Consider the following 12,669-nt stretch of genomic DNA (forward strand, 5'->3'; position numbering starts at 1 on the left):
ATCAAATTCTAATTAATCTGTAAAAAAATAACCTTACGTAACCACATATAATTGAGATTTCAGCTTGTACCAAAGAAAACTGTTTACCACAATGCACTTATTCTACAAAGCAAATGAAGAATTTTATGCAAAGTGTTTTTAAAAACTCAAGGAAATATGTTGCAGAAGAAATGCATTCTGAAGAAAATGGTGATTACATGTTACATATTTAAAAAAGCACAAACAATAATTTTTTTAAAGTGTGAAATCTTCAGCCATTGTCTATATAGCATTAAAAACATTTTTCAATTTTGCTCACCATAATATTTGTATGTAAATCCATAAGCGGTACTAACCTGAAACAAAATCAAAATATTTTATTAGATTTTTTTTGTTATTAATTAATTATAATATAAATTTAATAACTAATATTGCTTGGGTTCTCTTCACACAATTTGTTTTTAAATTACAAAATGCTACTTTTAGTGTAATCCAAAATTATATTTTGGACTTACAATAAGCATAATTCGCTTTCTGATTGTCGATTACTTCTGTTTCTGTCGAAAAATTATTTAAATTCTTCGACTCAAAATTCTGAAATAATTTTTATTATCAATAAAGGAGCAGGAAGAAAAGAGGAAGACGAAATCGCCATACTAAGTGACAACAGAAATGAAGAAAAAACGCTTGAGCTCTGTAAAACTTATGACAACATAACATTTCCATATATGATACCGAGTGAGGAAAAGGTAATTTTTAATTTTATGATAATCAATGGATTAATTTAACTATATAAATCAGACTGAGCATAAAGTATTTTTATTTATCTTTTGTATACGCTTACAGATTAAACTTTTAAATGAATACAATGTCTGGATATCAAAAATCGAATTAGAAAAAATAAACAGGATATGCACTACCCTCCTTGGTTTTTCTAAACATAGAACAATGATACGATTATTGTTTGAAGATCTTCTGAGCATTGAAAACATGAGATATATGAGTATCGGTGGTAGGAAGATACGTCAGGAAAGGAGGAAATATATGAAACTCCCAGAAGAAATCTACAGTGCAGTTCTAGGTAATAACTTAATTATTTTTTTGCTAATTAGCCTTTGTATTTAGACTAAAAAGTAACAAAGTTTTAAACATTTTTCCAGCATATACTATACAACAATGTAACTCATTAAACTGCGGGAATACCTTATTTAATAGTCAGAGGTATCATGATTTTGTCACTTATGTTTTTAGTGAGGCAAGGCAGGGAATATCACGAAAAAACAAGCTGAAGCAAAACGAGATTGGGAGCAAAACAGAAAAGGAAGATGTCTTATTTCCCTGTATCATACAGAACGAGGACAAGGTAATTTCTTTTAATTCAACATCGATTCTTACAAAATTAATCGAGTCAAACTTTCAGAATGAAGAACAATTTTTTTGTTAAGGTTGAACTTGTTCCTGGATCAAATGTGTGGATATCAAAAAATAATTTGTGCGAAATTAAGGAAAAGTGCGAAGCAATATCGTGTGAAAGTAAACACCAAAAAATGATTTACTACCTTCTTAAAGTTCTTTTGGACACTGAAAATCTAAGTGTCGCCAGAACCAATAATGGAAGGAATAATTATTTTAGAGTCCCAAGAGAACTAATAACCACAGTTATAGGTAAGAAACACATCCCTTTATTTGTATTGTCATTATCAGTAGTATCAGCATATTAGAATATCTTAAAACAAAACTCAATTTTACAGTATACGCGACACGAAAATGTAACGCTAACTGTGATGCTCTACCCAGCGCTTATAACGCTTACATGAGTAGCATAATTAATCATGTAAGAGCAATTTCTGAACGCAGAAACTCGAGCGATTTTGAATATAACAGTAAGTAATTTTTGATTATATCTAATGATTTTTTTCGTGATTACCTGAGACTTTAAATAACCTAAGACTATTAAATATCCAACAGATGAGATGACGTCTATTTCCAACACGGAAGAGGACATCAGTTTTGCAGAAAACAAACCAGAACACTCTTTAGATGAAAACAGTTTCGGAAGAACCTTCGTAAAGTTGGAAATTAATTCTACGCAGACACCCACAATACAAAAACGGGGACGCGAAGATGAGGAAAACGATTCCACTATCAGAAACAAAAGAACAAAATTATCCGAGGATACAGCTATTCGAGATCTGGAGAATTATTGCAGCACTTCGTATGATCAAATTCCTTTGAACCATGTTCAGTTGAACAATGTTCCTACTTCCGTTTCTCAAAATCTAGAAAAAATTCGCGAAAGCTCGTATAATGAAATTCCTGTAAATCCTGGTCCTTCTTCTGCTCTTAAAAATCTGGAGAACTTTTACAATAGGTCGTTTGTTTTAATTCCTTCGAATCATGTTTCTGGGATTGAAAATTTGACTGGAAATTTGGATGAAACAGCAAGTATTCCATCAAATGTTGGAGCCGACTACTATGATGAGGCTGTCCATAACAGTTTTCTTGTAAATGATCTGGAAACTATTGCGGAACATAGCGTGTGATTTTTAAGTTAATTAAGTAAATGAGAAAATCATTTCTTTATGAGGGTATAATTTGAAATAAGATAATTTTTTAATGAAAGTTCACATATCTACATAAGCGAAGTAGTTTTAGAAAGTGTATGAGTATTATTCTTATAAAAGAAAAATCACCGTTAAATATTTATGGGACACTATCGACCTACATTTCACTAACGTCACCATTTTTAATATAATTCTATACTCATGAATAAATTTTTTTAACCTATTGTTTGGCAGACCGCTTTTTTATTCAAATATTATTTTAACAAACAATGTTAAAGAATAAAAAATCTTGACATTTTATGAGAATATATTTTAAAATTAGAAAAATAAAGCGCTTTACTGAATGAAGGAAGACATTAATTTAAATGCCCCAGTCATCAACTCGGTCTTATTAATCATGAATCTTTGCTATACTTTGAATATATTGTTTAAAAAAGTTAAAATAACATTTAACTATAAAATCCATTTATTTCATGTCATAGTGTCAAATTGAATTTCAATTAATTCTAATTAGATACAAAACAAGGAAGTTGGCTTCACGATTACTTATTTTATTCTTTAACGTTTATTCCGATAGTAGTAAGAAATTTTTTTTTTTTAATTAAAAATTGACCGTAAAAACATATCTGTCTAAAAACCAAGGTATTTTATTTGTTGAAATAATTTATTAAATTTCCGAAATAACTCGAATGATTCGCTACGATTTTATTATTTCTCAAATATGAAGCGCTGGTCGAGCACATTCGGACGCGATAGTTTAATTTTCAACAAAGTATAGTGAAATTTTCAACCAAGAAGTTTAATTTTATACAGAAAAAAGTATTTTTTTTAACAAATCGGTTCAAACTTTCAACCTAGTAGTTGAATTGTAAACCAAAAAAGATGAATTTCAATTTTAAAAATAAGGCCGCTGGCTGAAAATGTCTGATTAACGTAATTTAATCGTCAAAATTTTCGATCTCTGTTTTTTAACGTATCTTTACGTTTCGGCACGCACAGAATCCGAAAATCATAAAATGTTTTCGGAGCCTGTCTGTATGGCTGTGTGTCTTTATGTATGATTACCTGAATGTTGTAGCCAACCAAAATGAAGGTTAAGTTCGTTAATCAGACATTTCCAACCAAAATTAAAAAATTGAGAGCATTTTCAAAATTTTTAAATATATTTTTTTTTAATTTGATACATTTTTGTCAAAGTTTCTTATATATGGGTAAAAGAATTGCAAATTATTCCAATAACATTTTTTATTTTGTTGAAAATTAGAACAGTTATATACCTTTTAAAAATTGCAAAAAATAGAAGAAAAAAAATATTTTTTTCATGGATCCAAAAATTTTATTCAAAATTTTCACCAGATACTAAAAATATTTTGAAACTATTCCAGCCGACTTTTTTGATTAGCCTAACATTTTTTTAATTAGAGCCTGTAGAACGTAACTGTTGAGCGCAAAGCGCGATTATCGCAATGAAAATGTAATCATCGAGGCAGTACGTGTTTTGAGAACCTTCTTTAATATCAAATTTTAAAAAAAATTCAGCTTTACTTTATGATTGTAGTTTATGAGTAATGGAGATTTTATATTAAGGTTTTTAACATATAATGTGGAAAATTTCGCATTGTGGTCTGTGCACAAATGTGAAGGGTAATACAAAAACCGAGCGCAGGCGCGAGAACCAAGAGTCGCGCGCCCTACTAGAAAAAAAGGGCCGCGCACTACGAGAACGTGCCTGCGTAGCGGGCAGATTTTTAAAAATTTTAAATTCATTTTTTTTTTAATTCAACTACCAGGTTGAATGTTTGAACCGATTTGTTGAAAAAAAAATTTTTTGGTAGAAAATAAATCGTCTTGGTTGAAAATTACACTATACGTTTTTGAATATCAAACTACAGTGAAACTCTTCAATAGCCCTCCCTTCTATAGCCCTTCCAAGAATCGACCCGCGCCGCAGGTAGGTGTAACTGGTGTTGCGCGGGGTGCGCGGTATCTGCGGCTGTCAGTTAGGCAAGCAGTCAGACGTGAACAAACAAAAGTGGAGCGGGCTCTAATGAGTTAATTCCCAACCACCGTCAGCTCCGAAATCGGCGCTATAGAAGAGTTTTACTGTATTTGATTTAAAATTCAGTTTTTGTGTTGAAGCTTCATTAGTTCAGTTAAAAGTTCATCTTTTTGCTGAGAAAATTAATTTTTTAGTTGAAAATTATATATTTTTTTATTATTAAAAACCTTTCGTTTCAATGATAATTTGACTTCAATTTATTTTTTAAATTTACATGTTTTGATTTCAACTACTAGATTGAATACTTAACCACTTTTTAAAAAAAAATATGTTTCTCTGAAGATTCATTTCTTAGGTTAAAAATTTATCAACGCTTAATTGAAAATTAAACCACCTTATTCTTTTTTAGTAGAAAATCAATCTTTTTGGTCAAAAAAATAACTATGTCTGATAGAAAGTTGAACCGCTTGATTAAACATGCATTTTTTATTAAAATTTATCATTTCAGTTTAAATTTCGTTTCATATTGAACTTAATATGATACCCACAATAATTTTATTCAAAATAATTTATTACCTGATTGCTTCCATATTTCTTGGCTTAAAGTTTATCCATTTTATTAAAAAATTCATCTTTTTTAAATAATGCTTCATTTTAAATGAAAATACATTAAGTTTGTGGAAAAGTGACATATTAATAATAATATTATTTTTTTTAAATTAATCTTTTTAACTGAAAACTTAACCATTCAATTTTTCGTTGAAAATCGATTATTTTTGGTTAATAATGGATATATTTTTTTGAAAATTCATCTTTTTGATTAAAAAATTGACTGTACCTTGCAGAAAGTTGAACCACTTAATTAAAAATTTACTTTTTCATGAATATTTTTCATTTTAGTTTAAAATTCGTTTCATATTATTCTTCATATGATATAGGCAATAATTTCATTCAAAATAATTCATTTCCCAATTATTCACTATTTCTTGGCTGAAAATTTTTTTAGTTGATAATGGATCATTTTTTTGAAAATTCATCTTTTTAACTTTTAGTAGCAAATTAACCTTCTTGGATGAAAATTCGTCTTTTTAATTAAAAAATTAACTACCGGGTGATAGAATTCTTTCACAAACGAAGAAGTTTAATTAATTTTAAATTGTTTAAAACAAACGATTATTTAAACAATAGAAAAATGTTTTTTACTACCGAAAATTTTTTTTAGCAATGTAAACTTCGTAACAAAAATTTTTTAAATTTAATTATTGAATTTCAATGAACCGTTCGTGAGTAATCCATTTTTGAAGCAAAAATGATTAAGAACCTTAATTGTTAATAATTTAAAAAAACAAACTATTTTCAAAAATATTTTAGGAAAGTTATTTTGATATAAAAACAAATCGAAAACTGTATAAATGGATTCAAAATATAACTATCGATTTAAAAGTGACACACTTGTCAAAACGATCTTGTTTCAAGCATGATTCAATTGTTTGAACAATTCATAATTATTCAAATATAACTTTTAACTTATAAGTTACAGTCATATTTTTTTCAATTAAAACAATTTTTATAATTGTTTTTTTTTATTTTACAACGAGAATAATATATAACATAACATATTATTTTATATTGTGCTATACTTTACTGTTAATTGTTTAAACTTTTTTTTAAATAGTTCTGCTGAGAATTTAATATTCTCTATAGTAAGGTAGGTAAAAGTTTTTTGATAAATTTGGTAATTTTTTATTTTTTTACAATTATTTATTTTTTACATATACTGCAATATAAAATGATACAACAATTTTTATAATCAAAACAAAAATAAATTATCTAGTCTAGTCCTTTAAAAAAAATTCAAAGTTACGAATAACACTTTCTTATGAAAAAAAAGTTTTTCTATAATTCTAAGAATAAAAACAATGTTCATGATCAAATTTAATATGAAAAACATTATTTTAACTCAAAAAATTTAAACTAACAAAAAACATTTACTTTAAGATTTTTTAAGAAATTGATCTTTTTTTTTCTTTTGACTCCCTTTTTACCAATTTTTGACATATAGATGAATATAATAAATTATGGCTTTTTTCGAAAAAAAATTGTGTACAACTGTTTCTAAATTTTCATTAGTTACTATTTTTCAAAATTGGAAACAGTAGGGCTGCACGAAATGTTTTCTCTGAAAAATTAACATGATTTATTAAAATAAAAATATATTTTTTTAATTTGCAATAAGCGACAGGAATAAAATAATGAATTACAAACAATTTTATTTAAATAATCATATTTCGTAAGTCTCAAACATTTTTCATGGTAAACAATGTTTTTCTTTTATAATATACGACTAACAACAAAATTTAAATTGGTAAAATCATATAAAACTCTTTTTTTAGAAACATGATTTTCCTCACACAAACCTTCTTAAAACAATGTTCAGAAAAATGGATTTCGATTTTTCGTTTAAATATAAGTCTTCCTCATTCAAAAAAACTTTTTTAACTGCACATAAATCATTAGAAGGGCAATTTCTATGATGAAAGATTGATTTAAATATTTTTCAACGGGTTTCTTTTTTTTCGGATAATATTTTCTCATGATTTTTAGTTTCTACATAAAATTTTACTAAGCTAAACTTATTTTATTTCTCTCAGAATTTCAAACCAACAATAAAATATGATTACCAAAAATATTATAAGACATTCATTATAGTACGAATTTCCTGAATAAATTTCTTATAATTTTTCATACTCCATCATTATCAGAAAATAATATAAAAATATTGAAATACTTGATGCGAAAAAAAAGATAAAGCACAAACGTATCACAGAATTTTAAAAATATGATTGCAAGATTTCAAAATATTTCCTAGAATTTTCAGGGATTTCGAAGTATTTTAAGAGATTTGAAAGAATTTGGTATGCTTTCCAAGAATCTGAAGGCTTTTCTAGCGAAATTAAAAATATAAATACTTCATTTAATTCCTAGCGATGCCAAAGATTTCAATGGATTTAAGAGATTTCTAGGGACTTGTAGCTTGAAAAACATGTTGAATTTAAATTATATTCAAGTGATTTCAAACGAATTTTACTCTTTTAAATGGATTTTTAAGATTTTCAAAGGAAAGATTTAATGGAATTTTAAAGAGCGCGAAAGAATTTTAAGACATTAAGTAAATTTTCAGAGAAATTTATAGGATTTCCGAATATCTGAAGGTATTTCAAAAAAATTTTTTAAATTAAATTTTAAGGGATCCTAAACGATTCTAAAGATTTCAAGGGCTTATATGGAATTTCACAAGCTCTAAACAATTCTATTAAATCTTCGAGGATTTCAAGGAATTTGAAAGATTTTTAGGGCTTCTTCGCGAATTTTTGGAAACAAGTGACATGAAAATTTCAGGGGATTTTCCTAGCGGTTGCAAATATTTCGAATAATTTAAAAAATGTAAAGAAATTATAAAGAATATTTTATCATTTCCAAAGTTTTCAATGAATTTCTTGAATTTGTAAATAACGTTATTTTTTCTGTATAGGATTAGTATATAAATTGATTCAAAAACACTCACTTTTTCTTATAATCAATGAATTTCCTAGATCTGAATAATATTGAAAATAATTAAAATAGTATATTATATATAGTGTTGTTTTTGTTCTTATTGTAAATGTGTAGCTTTTATTTGAATCAAAAATAATTTTGTAATTTTGAAAGCTTGTCATTTAAAATAGGGACATTTTGTCTTAATTTCTACCGAAAATAGAACAATTGTATTTTAATTTGGAAAAATTAATTTAAGAACAAATTTAATTAAAAAATTGAATTTTCAATAAAAAAGATTAATTTTATATGAAAATAGAGAATTTTACATGATATACATAATTTTTTAACCAAATTGTAGAATTTTCAACAAAAAATAGAATAAATAAATTTTTATTTAAACAAAATAATTTGAAGAAAAACGAGCAAAGTTTTTAATCCAGAAAATTAATTTTTTATAAAAAAAGAACCCTAAAATAAATTACATTGTGCGAAATTTTTTACTTTTCAACCAAATATATAATAATTAATTTTTTATCTAAATAAGATCAATTTAAAGTAGGAACGAACTTTTAAAAAAAGGGTTGAAGTTATAAGTAGAGAGATTGATCTTCGAATGATAAAATTAATTTTTAACAAAAAAGTTCAACTTTCAAACAAGTAATTGAATTTTCAATCAAGAAGATTCATTTTCTACCCAAAAAGAATGAATTAATTTTCAGTTAAAAAAATTAATTAACGGAAAAAGCGATTTTTCAACAAAATAGTTGATCATTCAACCAGAGCGATGGATCTTCAGACAATAATATACATTTTCAAAAAATAAGTTACACTTTCGAAAAATTAATTGCATCTTCAGTGAATATTATAACTTAAATAAAATAATTCGTTTTTTTTGTATTTCCTCTACATTTTACATTCATTCTTATAATGGTTTTCTATTATTAATTCCATTGTTGCTTATCATTTATTTTTTTCCTATATAAGATTCTATATGACAAATATTATATAATTCCAAGACAAGCTTTTGCAATCTCATGCAATCTTGCAATCTGGTTTACACTCGAAAATTGCAATGATTAACCCTTAGAGTTAAATTTAACATTCAAAAAAAATGTTTGAAAAATATTTCTTAAAGTAACAACCCATAAGTGCAAGAAAGATTTTTGATTGGCCATGAGGTTCGATAATATTTTATTTTATTCTGGCATTAATTTTTTAACTATACGAATTTTTTCAATCAAATAAAAATTACATTTTTTATGTTTCGTCCTGGACGTATACATCTTAAAGTTTAACTGATCTAAATTAATTATAATGTGAATTTAAAAACAATATCTATGTTTGTAAATTTTGTCAATTTTGCAGTCGAACAAACACATAATTTATTGGAAAATATATATAACAATTAATTTAGGTTAGTTAAACTGTAAAACGTGTAAGTCAGGTGACTCAGTCTAGGAAGAAACATAAAAAATTATTTTTATTTTATTGGAAAAAAAAACAAAATTTGTTTAATTAATTGCAGATCAAAAATAATAATCGGTAATGAAAATTAAAAAATCATTTTTATGATACTTGTTTCAATTGTTAATAACGATATCTTTTGAAAAACCAGAAAAGAAGTCATCTAACAACAATCTATAATTTTTCGAGAAAACTTTATCCACTGGAAATTTTGAAGTAGAATTATAATTTGGTAGGGTCTTCGAAAATAAAAGGAACATGCTGGCGATTTTGACCATCGATAAGTACAAAGGAACACTTGATTTCAGGTCAATGAAGTAATACATTTTTCTTCCGGCGCGCCGGTCTTGGCATGTGCCCACTGATCACTGTCATAAAATCTTCAGAATTAGACCACATTGTGAAGGCGCAAACTTCACTTTCCTATAGCCTACTTAGGATCCTCGTCATTTACTCTAAATCCCTTTACAGCCCCCTAATAATTTAAATATAAATTACTTTTCTAGATGACAACTCAAAATCAGAGTGTTGAACTTAAGCTCTTGAGGGATTTAAATTTTGAAAGGAAATGGTCTTCGTTTTTACAAAAGTGCAATAAAATGTATCCATATTGAGAGCGGGTTTTCCCCGGGTTATATTGCACTTGTTAGGATCAAAAGGAAATGAAACTGAATTAGGGCATTTGTTCGTTATTGTCCACCAAAGTTCCAGTATAACCCGGTTTTTCCCGGTTTCAAATGTCAAACCTTCCCTTAATAGAAATACAAATAGAGTGAAACACTTCAATAGCCCTCCCTTCTATAGCCATTCCGAGAATTGAAGCCGCGACGTAGGTAGGTATAACAGGAACTGCGCGGGGGCCGCGAGGTTTGCGGTTGTCACTCAGATGAGCTGTCAAGCGTGAACAAACAAAAGCGGAGCGGGTTACAACGAGTTAGTTCACACTCAAGGTCAGCCCCAAAATCGGGACTATAAAAGAGTTTCACTGTAATTTAATTTAATCGTTATTTTATTTTATGATTTGTGACATCTTATTATATTTAAACAAAATTGCATTTTTATGATTCATGGTTTTGAGTGAAAATGAATACAATTATAGTAAATACGGGAAATTTACTACAATTTTAATTGTTAAATTATCTGCACAGATTTGATTAACATTATAGTCGCTATCACTCATAAACATATATTTGTGTAATTAATTTAGGTATGTATAGCAATTGGTAATTAACTCTAAAATATAATTTACAATGTCTTTAGTATATGTGACTAATTAATTATTGATTACTGAAGATCAATTAATCGCTCAAATAAAAGAAACGATACGTATCTGAATTTGTTGGTTCGAAATCTTAAAAATCTACATTTTTGAATCTTTAAAAGTTTGAATTACTTTTTATATTTGTTCAATACTTCTAAGTGTATCTTAAACTTACTTCAATTTTTTTCTCAAATTTTCTAGTCTTGCAAAATTGAAGATTTTCGTTTTAAAATCTTTTATATTCTTTGTCAAAACTTAAGGAAGTCATTTAAAATGTTTTGAAATACTTTTCAATTTTATTATAAAAATCATTTTTTGAAAACGAAAATTCATTTGATATTATCCCGTGCATCCTAAGGGTATATTATGCTTCGGAAATTATGATTTAAGAATCTAACTTTTACTTCGAAATATTCAAAAATCTACATTTTGTTTTCACATTCATAAGAAGCTGACTTTTGTTGAAAACATTAAAAAATCTGTAAATCGTTTTAGATTTTGGTTCTGTCCTTTTAAGTTTGTCATTATTTTTTTAAAAACCTCTAAATATCTTGTAAGCTTACTTGAATTAAAAAAATTTAATTTTACAAAATTTGAAATTTTCCCTTCCATAGTCTACGTTCGGTTTCGAAATTTTAGGAAATTATTTGAATTTTTTTCAAATTTCTCTTAAAATTAATTTTGTCAAGAAAATCCATCAAAATAAAACCTGATTAATATAACAATTTTCCAGATATTAAGATATTCTAAGTTTTTTCAAAATTTAATTTTTTTTAGCCTCTGAAAAAATATACAAAACCTTACAAATTATAGTCTGATAGCAAAATGTTAAGAACAGAAGTATTTCCCATTATTCAAAAATCATTTACAATAAAAATGTTTTCTTCTATAAATAATCTATAGCCAATACATTATAATTAGTTTCAGTTGTTTGAGGCCTTATTACGGGTAACAAAAAAATTAGAAAAATTGATGCATTTAGAAAGTCATAACTATAAGCAGATTAAAAAACGAAATTTTGTGGTTATTTTCTATTATTCTTTTTTATTCAGCTGATGAATAAAATTCTAGAAAAACATGGGCAAATAATTGAATAAAAACAGAAACGCAGCAAGTTTGAAAAGAAAACACCTGAAAAAATTATTTTGTCATTCCCTCAGAAAGGCGTACTTAAATTTTTTCCAAATCAGGGTTCTAGTAAACATACATAATCACTTCGAGAACGCTAATTAAAAAGGTATAGATTTTTTTAAAATGTTTAACACCGCTGAAAACATTAAAAATATTTTTACATGCATAAAAATATAAAAACTATAAAAATAAGAATTAAAAATTCAATTTTTGTATTCGTTTTCACAAAAATTATTGTTTTTTTTTTAAAGGCAATACTTGCAAAATTTTGTAATCTAGAACATGCAAAAACAAATTTTTGTCAATATTACGTCGACTTAAAAATTCTTCAAATATTATCAACGATAAAAAATTATCCTCTTCAGATAGGGACATAATAATTAAATGTTTTTTTGTGGTTAAATTATTACTGTTTAAAATTTTTCAGCTTGTTTTATTCTTGGGACCTTATAAATGTTAAAAATATCTTTATCATGATTTTTAACAAATTTCGAAAAATGTTTAATTTAAAATAGTATTAAAAAGTTTAAAAATTAATCGCCTTGCTTAAAATGTGAGTATTTTCTTGTAGATTCGCTGTTTTTTAGAATTAATTGTTTTGACTCAAAATGCAACGATTTTAATTTCGACTAAAAATTTATTTTTTGAATTAAAAATACATTTTTTATGACTTGAGAATTGAAGTATTAGGTTCAAAATTCACATATTTTGTTGAGATCTCGTGTTTTTTTGGT

General features: G+C 26.4%; 1 protein-coding gene across 1 annotated transcript; it reads left to right on the plus strand.

Annotated features, from left to right (window-relative positions):
* The first annotated feature begins 907 nt into the window (after positions 1–907).
* Positions 908–2,690, plus strand: LOC117182158. Its single transcript, XM_033375208.1, has 5 exons — positions 908–1,060; positions 1,140–1,342; positions 1,425–1,644; positions 1,731–1,862; positions 1,948–2,690. Exons 1-5 carry the CDS (start codon positions 928–930, stop codon positions 2,520–2,522), a joined length of 1,263 nt encoding a protein of 420 aa, XP_033231099.1. The 5' UTR covers positions 908–927; the 3' UTR covers positions 2,523–2,690.
* The last annotated feature ends 9,979 nt before the right edge of the window (positions 2,691–12,669 follow it).

The sequence above is a fragment of the Belonocnema kinseyi genome, chromosome 10 (assembly GCF_010883055.1).
Source record: "Belonocnema kinseyi isolate 2016_QV_RU_SX_M_011 chromosome 10, B_treatae_v1, whole genome shotgun sequence".
Taxonomy (NCBI): Eukaryota; Metazoa; Arthropoda; class Insecta; order Hymenoptera; family Cynipidae; genus Belonocnema; species Belonocnema kinseyi.

Coding starts and splice junctions, on each gene's coding strand:
- LOC117182158 (XM_033375208.1), top strand. CDS start 928: ATGATACGATTATTGTTTGAAGATCTTCTGAGCATTGAAAACATGAGA. Junction 1,061..1,139: donor AATCTACAGTGCAGTTCTAG/GTAATAACTTAA, acceptor ACATTTTTCCAG/CATATACTATACAACAATGT. Junction 1,343..1,424: donor TCATACAGAACGAGGACAAG/GTAATTTCTTTT, acceptor TTTTTTGTTAAG/GTTGAACTTGTTCCTGGATC.